Here is a 16,062-nt window from a genome sequence, read left to right on the forward strand (position 1 = left end):
CTACAAAACCGCTACCCGACGACCCAAACTTACGTAGTGCTGTTATGGCCGATAGAGGGTCGCAAAGCGAATACGAAAGTGCCGTTTCACCCTGTTATGAGTTGATGAACCACTGACATGAGTTCGGAAACATTATTTTAAGGTAAAAAAAAAAACTCTTTAGTGTTGCTTTAACCCATAGCTGTGTGAGTCGGAGCGCGGTGAAATTAGGTCAGTCAGCTCAGCTGAATGCGTCAGCAGCGGTTTCGCATGATCGAAACAAACTCATTTTATTTGTTATACTGCTTCTAATTAATTCGGATTTAAAATATGTTCTCTAAACTTTTTGTACTGTTTGCTTATTGACAGGTTATGAAATCAGTCATGCTATCTTTTTAGCTACGAGTGAGACGAGAGGCCACGGTCTGATGTTTGCAGTTTTCCGGGGAATAGTAACCCATCGCCGGCTCCGATTTCAGCGACACACAGGCAGCACTATTTCGGTTTTAACAGATAACTATTTAAAACACTTCATTAAAAAAATCCTATAAATGTTACATTTTTATTTCTAAAATGCTTGTTAAACGACTTTAAATGTATGTAGAGTTAAAAACTATGCTGCATAATTCCATTTGTCATATTTTTGTTCACGCTTTGCTTATTACTGTTTCCTTTAGTAATTATGTATCTGCTTTTTAATTTACAACCTATTTTTGGTTAATTTAAAACAGCAATAGTAATTTTCATTCAATATTTGAGTTAAAACAAGCCAGCGTGTTAAATCAAAGATTTTACCCATATGGCTAGGTTTGTCCATATTTGACCCAACATTGGGTTACCAAATTAACCAAAATTGTGTTGTTTTAAACAAGCGTTTTTTTAGAGTGCACAAATGCATTTATTAAGCATTTCTCTAAAATTTCCAAACTCATTATATAGGTTTTATATTAAAGGGGTCATCAGATGCAAAACTCACTTTTACATGTTGTTTGAACATTAGTGTGTGTTGGCAGTTTGTGTACACAACCACACTACAATAATAAAATTTAATCTTTAAAAGTAATATCCCCTTTTAAAATCAAGTCATTCTCAGAAACATGACAGAGGCCACTCCCACGATAGTTGATTGACACAAGCGCCTTACCTTAGACCCGCCCTCACCGAGCTGAAATAGTCCGGTCGCCAATGTGTTGACAAGAATGTCTCAGATTGAGCGATTGAGGTGTTCTGTTGTTGGATGTAATAATGAACATAGCAGCCATCATTTACTCCCAACATCTGAGCCTCTGAAGACGCGGAGGATAACGTTACTTTCGTTTTTAAAAGGAAATCGCAGTTCCCAGGGTTTTTTATGCATCTTTGCAAATGGACTTTCTTAATATTGTGCTAGTTAGCAAGTTTTGCAGCTACACATGGATAAATGCCCACTGCAGAGAGGGGCGGGGCGAGCAGAGCTCATTAGCATTTAAAGGAACATGCAACAGAATAGCTCATTCTAAAAGGGCTGATTTTAATCATTTTAAATGAAACCACTTCTCATAAAGAAACAAGAACATGGTCTTCTTTTCAATGAAGTACCAATGGTTATGCAGGCTAATTATGCATTCTTTATAACAACTTGTTTACCACATTCTTCATTCTTTCAAGCAGACAGATTTAAATAAATTTAGAATAATCTTAATTAGGGCTACTAAGGGGATTCAGCCAAGAGCAGTGAGGGATTTTCTGTCTTTCTTTTGTTGCTTGATTAACATCAATAGCAGATAATAGCAACTAAATTAGGCTGCTGTCCCTTTAAAACCAATGGATGGATGCAACATAATAGCACACGCCTGTCTGATATTCTCCCAACAGTTTACCTTCACCGAAGATGTAATTCAACATCATTTTGTCATTTCTCTGTTCATGCGACACGAAAGAGTACTCGTGCACTGGTTGAGAGGTGCTGCTTTGTTGTCTGCACTCAAAAAATTGGACTGAATTCAGGGTGTCCGCGGGGTCTTAAAAAGTATTAAAAGTTAATAAATCAATTATGAGAAAATTAAGGCCCTTAAAAGGTATTAAAAAGTCTTAATCACGTTTTCACGAGGTCTTAAATTTTGTTCAAGCATTGTCCAAAGTGTTTGACTCCAAAAAAGCATAAATATGTTTATTTTCCTCCTAATATTAACAACGGTGTGCTTGATCCACGCGATTGGTTCGGCCCGGGGCGTGTTTGGGTGTTGTCACGCAATTTGCGACAAACACGGGAAGGTGATGTGACGCTCTCCACAGGTGGGGAAACCATAGAGCGAAACAGACGGCAAAATGGGAAAATGTAAGTTTGCGTACTCCTGGTTGGAGAAAGACGAGTTTAAACAGTGGCTGAAGCCTGTCGCTAAAAACAACCGCAAAGCTTCCGAGCTTACCTGAGTTCTGTTGCATGGTTGTGCTCCATTGATTTATTTAACTACAACTGTTTATTAACAACTGTTTATTAATTTAAAGGTTTGATACTGATTAGAACTTGAAGTGGCGATGAGGTCTTAAAATATTCTGAGAAGGTCTTTAAAAAGGTATTGAAATTACCTTTAGGATTCCTGCATATACCCTGGAATTAAGTTCTCTGTTGCATCGTCAAATTTGTCCATATGTCTGCTCTTCTCTTACTCACAGATATTGACATTTTTGAAAGTTTTATGAGACGTGCAGCACATGTATGCTAGCTTATGTCCCACCAGATAGATGATACAGTTCAAACGTACACATCTAACCATGAACCTTTTCCCAAATCCCTAACAGTTTCGTTTCGTTTTTAATCGCTGACAAAAATGTCAATAGATTGTTGTCATAGTTTTTGTCATTCAAAACAAGTTTTATTTTGTTATTGTCGCGTTTTTGTCAGTAAAACAAAATGTTGATGAATAAATTAACACTGTTCCATTATATATAGTGGAAAAAAGTGGGAACTTACTTTGGAATATCTTCTTTTATGTTCAACCAAAGAAAGAAAATCATACAGGTTTGAAATGACATGAGGGTGAGTAAACGATGACAGAATTTTCATTTTTTGGCTGGACTAAGAAGTGCTTACCAGCACCTCTGCTTAATATGCATTCGGTGTAATTATATCGGATTCACAGGGCTATTCAGACACCATCTGAAATGAGGATTAGACAGACCTGGGATGCTAGTTTAATTGCATTTTGCTAGGTGCTGATCACACTGGAATGGGCCGCACTCATCTCACACTGTGAAAGAGTCTAGCTACAGGGATTATTAGGCAGGCGCATGACGAGATGCCCTGCTACTGAAAGACCCTTCTGGCTCAGACACCTATTAATCAGCTATATTCCAGGGTAATACATTCATCAGACATACTGTGGTGGCTTTAGAGTCAATTAGCTGACATCTTCCATCAAAATGAACGGTTGGGGGAAGGAAACACTGTATGTGCATGTATACATGAGAAGCAGACATTGCATGCTTAAACTAGCGCAAGTGTTATGCGAGAAATATGAAGTCATTGAGCATAATGACAGTCACTCACAAAATAAAGGCACGTCCAAACAATGCAAAAGGCAACCAGATACATTTAATTACAGAATTGTGTTTCTCAGGCTTTTCAGATTGATTTACTATATTTTTTTCCCATACAATATGAATTCAATTAGGATCAGGCTGAAATTACATCCCGTCAGGACAAACAAAAAATTAGTTTAACTGCTTCTGCGCTCACGTGCAAAAGCTGGCAGTTCCCCTCTTACTCCCTCCTTAAAGATCTATGACAAACGCTATGGTCTTCTTTAGATTAAAAAATCTAAATACATCATGATGGACCTAACAAGGTCATTACATGAGGATAACCAACTAAAACAGATTCAGAGCAGTCTCATTGTACAAAACAGATTTCTCTTAAATCATCAAGCTTACAGCATCCAAGCTAAAAGCAGATTCTGTCTGCTGAAAGTATGAACATAAATAAACTGAATATAAAAGTACATAAGCATGTTAAATCACAAAAATATGTATAGTAGTCAAGTAAAAGATTTTCTTTTAGTGTGTCAGACTGTGCGTTTCGACATGCAAAGTTCATTAAGTATCTTTTTAAAGTTAAAGTTCACCCAAAGATGCAAACTGTGTTATCATTTATCATGTCGTTCTAAACCTGTATGACTTTATTTTTTCTGTGGAACATAAATGATTATATTTTACAATGGTGTTTTAGTGCAACGTTAAAAAATATTTTAAAAAATTATATAATAATATAATAATAATAATTTGAGAGCAAAATCGAAATTAGAGAATAAAGTTGAAATATTATGAGAATAAAGTCTAAATGTGTTGAGAAATGTAAAAATGACAATGATTAAGGCAAATTAACAGAATTAATTAGTAATATTAAATATCAAGTCGAAATATTATGAGAATAAAGTCTAAATATTACCAGAATAAATGTTAAAAATTATGAGAACAAAGTCAAAAATATTACAATAAAATAGAAATATTACGAGAATAAAGTTGAATCTATGAGAATAAAGACGAAATATTAAGACAATAAGTTCTAAATTATGAGAATAAAGTCAAAATTACGAGAATAAAGTCGAAATTACAAGAATAAAATTGAAATATTACAAGAATAAAGTTGAAACTATGAGGATAAAGCCGAAATATTACAAGAATAGTCTAAATTATGAGAAAAAAATTACGAGAACAAAGTCAAAATTACGAGAATAAAGTTGAAGTTATGAGAATAAAATTGAAATATTGCGAGAATAAAGTTGAAATTATGAGAATAAAGCCGAAATATTACGTGAATAGTCTAAATTATGAGAATAAAGTCAAAATATTACAAGAATAAAGTTGAAATATTACAATAATCAAAATTACATGAGTAAAGTCTAAATATTACGAGAATAAAGTCAAAATTATGAGAATAAAGTTGAAATATTACAAGAACAGTCAAAATTACGTGAATTAAGTCAAAATTCTGAGAATAAAGTCGAAATATTACAAGAATAAAGTCGAAATATTACAATAATCAAAATTACATGAGTAAAGTCTAAATATTACGAGAATAAAGTCAAAATTATGAGAATAAAGTTGAAATATTACAAGAATAATGTAGAAATTACAAGATTAAAGTAGATATATTATGAGAATAAAGTTGAAATATGAGAATAAAGTAAAAATATTACGAGAATAAAGTAAAAATATTACAAGAAAGCTGAAATATTATTAAAATAAAGTCGAAATTACAAGAACAAAGTAAAAAATATGACAAGAATAAAGTCTAAATGTTTTAAGAATAAAGTTGAAATGTTTTGAGAATAAAGTTGAAATTACGAAATTAAATCGTAGCAATTAAAGTAATAATATTTGGAGAAAAAACAAAATAGCCTAATTTAACGAAACTAATGTCTCATTGTAATCGAAAAGATGACTGATTCTCTTGCTGCTTAAACTAAGGTAATATACAGTGATCTGTCACACCACAATAAAAAGCGTGAAAACACATAATTGTAATAGACATGTTTTTCGCTATAAAACAGATTTTGAAAGCTTTGAGACTTTGGAATATCTCCTGGTGCTCCTAATCCAGATCATTTGCATGCGCAAAAAACTAGAATATACTCTCAAAATATTATAACTTTAATCTAACCTTACTTTAATCTTTACTAACTTTAATATTTCAACTTTATTCTTGAAATATTACGACTTTAATCTTACATTTTTTTCCATCATTCTTTAAAATATCTTCTTTTATGACAGAAGAAAGTAAGTCATAGAAAGGTTGGAACAACAGGGTGAGTAAATGATGACAGAATTTCATTTTGGGGTGAACTATCTCTTTAAGAAGCAAGGCACATTAAGTACATTCCCTGCTATATTCTACATCAAGTTTACAATTATATTCCCTTATTATTTAATAATTATTTTTACAGGCAAGAATTCCAGTGAACCAGAGCCAATGCAAAATCTTAAAACACTGTATACAACCCGTTTAAGACAAACTAAAATACTTTCAACACAATCACATTCATTAAAAATGATAGAGGATTTATCAATAGTAAGATGGAAATGATAGATTCTGAATAAATAGATTTTCAGAAAATTAAAAATGATTTGAAATGATTGAAATAATACATCACTGTAGTTCAGAACAGTAACAATTAAGCAGTATGCCGTGTAAAACTGCGAAATTCACATATAGTGCATTATTTACCTCAGAAGCCACTAGGAGCCCTTGCATCTCACCTCAATGCATTCAGTCGCAAATCATCTGCATTAATAAAATGGCACAACAGAAAGCTCACCGATTAAAGCTGCTCAGAGAAACATTAAAGAGACAATCTATTCATGCTTAGCAGGTCACGCAACATGGCACTGCATGCATTAGATAAAAATATAGACTCTGGAATATGCTTTGAAATATTTTGTAAGCTCTAATAATATTTTTTTTCATTAAAATACATTTTAAAAGGCATGCTAAGACAAAATGTAAAAAAAGAAAGAAAGATTGTAATCAAAGGCAGCCAGTTGGTTGGGTGAGTTAATGACTTGAGAGGATGTGCTTGTGATCTGACCAGCGTGGGCACAGCGGTCAGCGCTTTTTGGTGTTTTTCCAACTTTGTGGTGGGAGCCGTTGTCTGGTGGATGTTTTGGTTTGTAGTGGGGATTCAAACACCGCCTCCGCTGCGATCAACCGAGACAGGTCCTCTCAGATCCAACCCCTCCTCGGCCGTCTTCATTAGGATAGCCAGACGACTGTCAGAGATTTGGCCTCTCTGGACCGCACTCATGAGCTGAACCAATCAGAGAGCAAAACATAGTAATCACTACCTTGATTAATTGCTATAGCCACATTATTTTGTATGATTTAGGCTTAAGAGCCACAGATTATTACACACTACCAGTCAGAAGTTTTTGAACAGTAAGATTTTTAATGTTTTTTTTAAGAAGTCTCTTCTGCTCACCAAGCCTGCATTTATTTGATCCAAAGTACAGCAAAAACAGTAACATTTTGAAATATTTTACTATTTAAAATAACTGTTTTCTATTTAAATATATTTTAAAATGTAATTTATTCCTGTAATCAAAGCTACATTTTTTGCATCATTACTCCAGTCTTCAGTCTGATCCTTCAGAAATCATTGTAATATGCTGATTTTCTGTTCAAAAAACATATATTATTATTATCAATATTTAAAACAGTTGAGTACATTTTTTCAGGATTCTTTGATGAATAGAAAGACCCAAAGATCAGCATTTATCTGAAATAAAAGTTTTGTACCATACACTATACCATTCAAAATCTTGGAGTCAAAATAATTTTGGGGGGGAAAGAAGTTACAGAAATTAATACTTTTTATTTAGCAAGAATGCTTTAAATTGATCAAAAGTGATTATAAAGACATTTATAATGTTACAAAAGATGCTGTTCTACTGAACTTTCTATTCATCAAAGAAAAATATTCTGCTGTTTTCAACAATAACAATAAATGTTTTTTTGAACAGCAAATCAGAATATTAGAATAATTTAGAACTGAATAGAACTGAATGATCATGTGACTGGAGTGGTGATGCTAAAAATTCAGCTTTGAAATCACAGAAATAAACAACATTTTAAAATATGTTCAAATAGAAAACAGTTATTTTAAATAGTAAAAATATTTCAAAATGTTACTGTTTTTGCTGTACTTTGGATCAAATAAATGCAGGCTTGATGAGCATTTAGTAGTGTATATGTATATATATATATATATATATATATATATATATATATATATATATATATATTAAAATGCAATTTATTTCTGTGATGGCAAAGCTGAAATTGTATTAGTCAATACTCGAGTCTTTAGTGTTACGTGATGCATCAGAAATCATTCCAACATGCTGATTTAATGCTTAAAAAAATTTCTTCTTATTATAAATACTAAAAAGTGTTTCAGTTTCATTCTTTGATGAATATAAAGCTCAAAAGAACATAATTTATTAAAAAAAATCTTTTGTAATATCATCAATATCTTTACAGTCACTTTTGATCAATTTAATGCATTCTTGCTGAATAAAAGTATCAATTTCTATCAAAAATAAAATTTTGTTTACAGTAGCAAGTTGGCTTGCCAACTGTTTCATTTGACAGCAACATGGTGGAGCAGGCATTCTACTCTGTGCTTTTTAAAAAACCATTCCTGAACGCTGTGTCTCGCGTTTTTTAGATGCAAAGATGCATTCTGTGTGAAAGTGCACTTAAATGTTCATCAAATGTAGTTTTGACCCACTCCTTTGCTAAACTTAAATAACTAGAACTAGTTGTCCAGGGGCATTACCTATACAGCCTTAAGTGAACTGACCTGACCTAAACAGACTTTAGTTAAAGCCTTGGCTAGTAATTTAAAGGTTACTGGTTCAAACCCCAGAAAGGTTATTACTTTTAACACCTTTCACCTGATCCATAAATGGTAATCTAATTCATGCTTCATTATAGTAAAAAGTAGAAAAAAGTGCTGCTCATTATTAATTAACTGAAACTCTAGAGACACCAGATTCTGATGTAGGTATGACATTTCAGAGCGACTAATCACTGCGAACCAGTCAGCTTATGACAAAACATGGATGTACTGACATGAAGATAACAAGCACTTTTAATTTTGAGGTTTTCGCACCTACAACTACAAACCCAGCCTGAAAACCAGAGCGACACCAAGACAACCTGTAGTCTATAAATAGCTATTATTACAGGTTCTAATGGTTCATACCTGCAAGAACTCATCCAGTTCCACCTGTCCGTTTTTGTTGAGGTCCACCTCGTTGAGGATCTCATGGAGGGCGTTCTCATCAATCTGAATGCTGAGTTTCTGAAAGAACACAAATCAGGGATAGAATCAGTATCTAAGAGACATTTGACTCAGGCTTAACGGAAATGTTAAGGACTGCGTATAAACCAAAGACAATGAGAACGGAGAGAATGACAGCTAATAAGCAATTTACAAGGGGAATTATTTCAAATCTTATTCGTTTGTAAAAAAAAATAAACCATGTGCCTAAATCTCGTGAAACTGCCCTCTTTGTTCTGGCTCATCACTCACATTGAAAACACACTGTGGTCAAGCCTTTTCTTAGATTTTTTTGTTTTGTTTTTGTCTAAAAGGGGTCATATGATGCGTTTTTTTGTTTTCCTTTGTCTTTGGAGTGTTACAAGCTGTTTGTTCATAGATAAGATCTGTAAAGTTGCAAAGCTTAAAGTCTCAAAACCAAAGAGATATTTATTATAAAAGTTAAGACTCAGCCACACCTTCCTAAAACAGAAACGCAACGCGTAAAAATAAAGTATGAGTTATTAAAGTCAGTAGCTATGTCCTCACTGGATGTAACAAATGCCTTGTTTATAATGTTTTTTTTTTTTTTCTATCTCTTCGCACTAAGAAACAGCATCACAACATGATAAGGGGCTTAATTGAGGTATTCGGCCAATCACAATGCACCGTATAGATGGCCAATCAGAGAACACCTCAGTGTCCATCAACAATAAGTTTTGTAAAAATCAAAGCATTTCAGAAAGGCGGGGCAGAGAGGAGCAACAATAATGTACAGTATGTGGAAAATATGTTTTTTGAACCTCAAACTGCACGAACACATTGCATTACAACAAATACACAATATAAAGCTCTTTTTAACAACATCACCCCTTTAATATTTAAAACACTTTTTATTGTTGAGATTGTTTGATGAACATGAGACATTTAAAGGGATAGCTCACACAAAAATGAAAATTCTGTTATCGTTTACTCACTTATTTCGTTTCAAACCTGTATGAGTTTCTTTGTTCTGTTGAGATATTTCCATAGTATTTTTTTCCATACTATTGAAGTCAACCATCAAAATTTTTCAAAATATCTTTTTTGGGATCAGCAGAAGAAAGAAACTCACACAGGTTTGGAACGACATTAAAGAGTGAGTAAACGATTACAGAATTTTCATTTTTCATCTTATCATCCAAGATGTTCATGTTTTTCTTTTTTCAGTCGTAAAGAAATTATTTTTTGAGGAAAACATTTCAGGATTTCTCTCCATATAATGGACCTTTATGGTGCCCCCGAGTTTGAACTTCCAAAATGCAGTTTAAATGCAGCTTCAAAGGGCTCTAAATGATCCCAGCTGTAGGAAAAAGGGTCTTATCTAGCGAAACGACCGATTATTTTTTTTAAAAAACGCTTGTCTTGTCTAGATCTGTGTGAACTGTGTGTATTACTGTTTATGACAGTTAGGGAATGTCAAAAAACTCTTTATCTTATTTTCTCCTCCAAATGCAAAATCGTCCTAAATCGCTGCAGAAGTACCGACCCAGTGTTTACAAAGTGAACATGCAAAGACCTTTACAAAAACAAAAAAGGTAAAACAGTGATGTTGGGCAATTTTGAAGTTGAAGTTTTGAAGAAAATGAGATGGGAGTTTTTTGACATACCCTAACTGTTATAAACAGGAATACACTGTTCACGCAGAGCTAGACAAGACAAGCATTTGCGGTTAAAAAGTATAGAAATTGTAATTTTTTTTTTTAAATAACCAATCGTTTCGCTAGATAAGACCCTTCTTCCTTGGCTGGGACTGCATTTTGAAAGTTTAAATTTTGGGGAACCATAGAAGTCCATTATATGGAGAGAAATCCTGAAATGTTTTCCTCAATTTCAGGATTTCTCTCCATATAATGGACTTCTATGGTGCCCCTGAGTATGAACTTCCAAAATGCAGTTTAAACGCACCTTTAAATGGCTCTAAAATGATCCTAGCAGAGGAAGAGAGTGTCTTATCAGTTATCTGATCAGTTATTTTCTAAAAAAAATAATAATTTCTATACTTTTTAACCTCAAAAGCTCATTTTGTCTAGCTCTGCATGAACTCTGTATATTCTGTTTCATGACAGTTAGGGTATGTCGAAAAACTCCCATCTCATTTTCTCCTCCAACTTTAAAATCGTCCTACCTCGCTGCAGAAGTACCAATCCAGTGTTTATAAAGTGAACATGCAAAGGTCAAACAGCGTTTTAGGGGACTTTTGAAGTTCGTGGAGAAAATGAGATGGGAGTTTTTCGACATACCCTAACTGTCATGAACCGGATTACACAGAGTTCACACAGAGCTAGACAAGACGAGCGTTTGAGGTTAAAAAGTATAATTGTAAATTTGTTTAGAAAATAACCATCTTTTGCTACATAAGACCCTTCTTCCTCGGCTGGGATCATTTAGAGCCCTTTGAAGCTGCATTTAAACTGCATTTTGGAAGTTCAAACTCGGGGGCAGCATAGAAGTCCATTAAATGGAGATAAATCCTAAGATGTTTTCCTCAAAAAACATAATTTCTTTATGACTAAGGAAAGAAAGACATGATTATCTTGGATGACAAGGCAATGAGTAGATTATCTGTAAATGTTTGTTCTAGAAGTGAACTACTCCTTTAAGGAAGTTTAGTTGTAATTGTGAGAGACTGTAACTGTATGAGAGATTACAACTCACCTCTAGCACTTGCTGGACATCCACTGTTGTGATAAAGCCTTTACTCTCCTTATCAAATTTGTAAAAGCGCTTCTTATACCTGTCAATCATAAAAATGACAATATTAGGAAAGTGAGAGGATATTGTATACACTTAAACTCTCACACACACACACACAATCCTATACCTTGCTATCTCTTGGGCATTGAGTGAGATCTCTGTTGTCTTGCTGAGCTGCTCAGAGCGGGCTTTATAACCCATCTCTAGGTACAGGAAGTTCTTTGCTGCTTCCAGCTCTTCCTATAGACACACAAAAACAAAAGCACAATCAGTTATTTAAGTTAAAACTATACTGGACCCAACAGACAGCTCACAGTTTGTGTCAAAGTTCTTATTTCCTATCATGTAACACTAAAAACTGGAGTAACGATGCTGAAAATTTAGCTTTGATCACAGGAATAAATTACATTTTAAAATATTTTCAAATAGAAAACCATCATTTTAAATAGAAAAAAATATTTCACAATATTACTGCTTTTGCAGTGTTTTGGATCAAATAAATTCAGGCTTGGTGAGCAGGAGAAAAAAGCATTACAAATCTGTCCAAAAACTTTTGATTGGTAGTGTATTTAAATATAGAAATATTTTCAACAAACTGTAAAAAAAAAAAAAAAAAACATGTCTGAAGAAGGCATTTACATAGAAGTCTTACAGGCGAAGCAATAAAATAAATAAATTAATTGCTTAATTAATTCAAACTAAATTTAATTTGATTAATGTTCAGATAGAGAGTGAAATACAGTTTAAAAATATTATATTTTTTTCTATTTCTACTCAACAGAAGGCTAAATTACGCTACAAAAGGCTATTTTACGATTCTGTTTTCATTATAATGCTTTTAAAAGGAGGGGTGGAGCTAGGGTTGTCCACCTCACTCACAACTGCTGCTTCTATCTTTTTTTCTTCACAAAAGAAAATGTGTTTATTTAGTCTCTGAATGTCTTAATGACCACATTAAATGGAAGACTTTACAGACGTGCTCCAACTTTACTTCAGTGCCAAGCGCTAGTCAAGCGAGGGCAGGAAAGGTACAGTTGACGAGGGAGCTTAAGTAGAACAACAGTGAATTTTTTTCTTTTTCCACTCAACAGAAGGCTAAAAGACTAATTAAAACTAAATACTTTCATAAAAATGTCAAATGTTAAAAAATATATAATTGAAGCATGTTTTTTAAGAAAATACTGGTAGTATCTACCAATAGATATAGTAGAATAAGAAGGTTTGAGGCAGTAAAAAGGATTCAAATTCAGCCAAAGTTTAAAAGTGTTCTATGCAGCTGAGGCTGAGAATACTGGCTTGCCTTTGCAGTGAGAGCTGTGATATACCTGCGCTGGTTCGGGGCTCCCAGCAGAGCATTGTGTCTGTGCTCGTGCATGTGTGGTGTGTGGTGGGTGTGGTGCACCTGCATTGTGAGCAGATCTGAGCACTGAACTCATGGGAACTGAACAGTATCAAAGCTGCACAGTGATTGGTGCTATTATTAGTGCTTCTGTTTATCAGGCAGGAAACCCACGACCAGCGTGCAAAAGCTGGAGTAACCCTATCACCCCCTTACAAACGCACTACACGCACACTTTCAAACACTCCTGCGAGCACAGACGTAATAGCCATAGTCATCTAGAGGTGTTGTGCTGGGCGTTCATTGTGCAACTGAATTGTGATCTTATCCTGGAGTGGAGACTCCTTGTTAAAAAGACTATTTAAGAGTCAAACTAACAATAGCTGAGACCTATTATTAGTTGTTACCTAATTTAACCTGGCTGAGACCTTTAGCCTTCGGTCAGGGCAAAAAAAGCTGCGTTCAGGGCAAGGGTAACAGGTTTGCACAACCAATAATTACATAAATCAAGTATTGCCAACAAAACATTTGGATGAATTTGAATTGTGATTTGAATTCATATGCACACTAAATGTGAACTTAAAAGTGGATTCTGCTTTCATTTTAATTAAAATAAACAGCCAGTCTGTATTCTAAAGAAATAAGCCATGAGATAAATGACATACGTTCTTTTTTTGCTCAGTCCACTGCAGTTCTTTGCCCATGATCTCAACGATACGTGGCAGAGCCTCGTCCGCAGCCTGCACGTTCAGAAAGCCCAGTCGTGTTCGGCGAGCAATCACATCGATGGCTGTACACGCATACTCCTTTATAGCATACTGCACCTACATCCAGACAGAAAACATCACTTTCATTTTAATTTTACTTCAATTTTAATAGAAACTCTTTGGAACACAATCAGACATCCATGTATTTTTTTAGGTTGACTGAATAACCTGCAAAATATTTTCAAATATGAAGTTTAGCATTCTATGGAAGCCTGTTTCCGATCGCTGAATAAAAAATAAAAAAGGTAATTGCTTTTTTTTTCTTGCTATTGCGAGTTTACATTTCACAATACATCTCAGAATTGTGATACAAACTCGCAATTCTGACTTTTTTCTCAGAACTGTGAGATATAAACTCGCAATTCTAAGAAATGAATTCAGAATTGCGTGACATAAACTTCCAATTGCGTGTTATAAAGTCTGAATTGCTAGATATAAACAGTTTTTTCTGAGTTAATATCTCACATTTGTGACTTTTTTCTCAGAATTGCGAGATGTAAACTCACAGTTGAGAGTTACGTCAGAATTGTGAGATATAAACTTGCAATTCTGAGAACATATCAGTCTTTTTTCCCCCCAATTTTTTTTTCATAACTCACAAATGTGAGTTTATGGGTGTGTTCACACTTGTCATGTTTGCTTCGATTAAAACAAACTCTGGTGCGATTGCTCTGTTAGTGCGGTTCATTTGATTAAGTGTGAAAGCTGACATCCGAACCCTGGTGCGCACCAAACAAGCGGACTGAGACCTCAAAAAACATGGGTCTCGGTCCGCTTCCAAATGAACTCTGATGCGGTTTGCTGAAATATGAACGCGACACGGAACAAATATTTCTAAGCGAACCAAAAACAGGAAGTAATGACAACATGCGATGCTATGCGACATGATTTCACGAAGGGAACATGCGGTGTATCCAGAACAAAATGAGCAGAAAAATGTCAAATAAAATCATATACATGCAACAAACATATACACTTAGTCCAGCAGACGGCCTTAGGTCTATTCGATCTTAAGTCGAACGCACATTTTCCTTTTGTTTGGAGTGTTTGGTAAGTTTTGTCACAAAATATGTCACTCAACCCGACCAATCATGTTGTGAACATATTACTATGCCTTTAGGTTCAGTATGTTTAGGTTCACTGTCAAAAATGCCAGTGTGAACACTAAGTGGACTGGGACCAAATGTACCATTTTTTGGTCCGGACCAAATGAACCAAACAAACCGAACTACAAGTGTTAACAGACCCGTAATCTCAAATTCTGAAAAAATTGTGAGATATACTCACAATTTCACAATAAACTCACAATTTCAAGAAAAAAGTTTGAACTGTGATACACAATCTCACATTTGTGAAGAAAAAAAAGTCAAAATCGCGATTCTGCGGAATTCTGACATTTCCCGCAATTGGGAGTTCATATCAAGAAATGTTGAGAAAAAAAGTCAGAATTGCAAGTTTATATCACAATTCTTACTTTATACCTTGCAATTGTGAGATTATATCTTACAATTCTGAGAAAAAAAGTCAGAACTGTGACATAAAAAGTTGCAATAACATTTTTATTTAGTGGTGGAAACAGGCTTCAATAGCTTTAAACCCAACAGTGAATCTTACTTATTTTTAGTGCTGGCAGTTATAGCAACTGACCCTTTGCAAAGCTCCACTTCTCAAGAAATAACATAGGAATGAAGTGGAGATTCTGTAGTATTACATTGCAAAGAGCTTATTCTAAGTACTGTGTGTGTGTCTGTGTGCACTTGTACAGCTATCTTTGTGAGGGTCGGTTTGAGTTTTAGACCTTTATAAAGTGTTTTATAAATTTTATAGAGTAAAGACATTTTGGCCTGTCCTGACTTTTTGGCCTGTCCTCACTTGAGACCCCATAAAAGGCATGTTTGAGGGTTAAAAATGGGTAAAGGTTAGGTTTAGGGTAAGGGTTTGGGTGAGGCACTTAATTATGATGGGTAGGTTTAGGGTAAGGAGCTAGAGATTGCATCGTGTCAATGTATGGTCTCACAAAAATAGCTATAGAGAGTTGTGTGTGTGTGTGTGTGTGTGTGTGTGTGTGTGTGTGTGTGTGTGTGTGTGTGTGTGAGTGTGCACTGTGTGTAGTGTGACTCCTACTTCCATCTTTACAACCAGCTGAATCAAATATGTGAATAAAACAAAAAAGAGTTAACTTCTCAATATTAATTATATGATTACTTCACTTCCAGAATAAAAATTTCCTGATAATTTACTCACCCCTATTTCATCCAAGATGTTCAAGTCTTTTTTTCTTTAGTCGAAAAAAATATTAAGGTTTTTAAGAAAAACATTCCAAGATTTTTCTCCATATAGTGGACTTCAATTGTGGCCAATGGTGGGTTGAAGGTCCGAAATTGCAGTTTGAATGCAGCTTCAAAGGGCTCTACACGATCCCAGATGAGGGATAATGGTC

General features: G+C 34.4%; 1 protein-coding gene across 2 annotated transcripts in view; it reads right to left on the reverse strand.

The window, feature by feature from the left end:
* Positions 1-5,997: 5,997 nt before the first annotated feature.
* Positions 5,998-16,062, reverse strand: part of gpd2 (glycerol-3-phosphate dehydrogenase 2 (mitochondrial)) — a 36,604-nt gene continuing 26,539 nt past the window's right edge. For both annotated transcript variants that reach the window (XM_073851586.1, XM_073851587.1), the window contains 5 exons: positions 13,521-13,679; positions 11,644-11,756; positions 11,478-11,556; positions 8,724-8,822; positions 5,998-6,764 (listed from right to left, as the gene is read on the reverse strand). In XM_073851586.1, the coding sequence (XP_073707687.1) occupies positions 6,639-6,764; positions 8,724-8,822; positions 11,478-11,556; positions 11,644-11,756; positions 13,521-13,679 (576 nt within the window). In that variant the 3' untranslated portion in view covers positions 5,998-6,638. The remainder of the gene's footprint in view (positions 6,765-8,723; positions 8,823-11,477; positions 11,557-11,643; positions 11,757-13,520; positions 13,680-16,062) is intronic.

The sequence above is a fragment of the Garra rufa genome, chromosome 12 (genome assembly GCF_049309525.1).
Source record: "Garra rufa chromosome 12, GarRuf1.0, whole genome shotgun sequence".
NCBI lineage: Eukaryota > Metazoa > Chordata > Actinopteri > Cypriniformes > Cyprinidae > Garra > Garra rufa.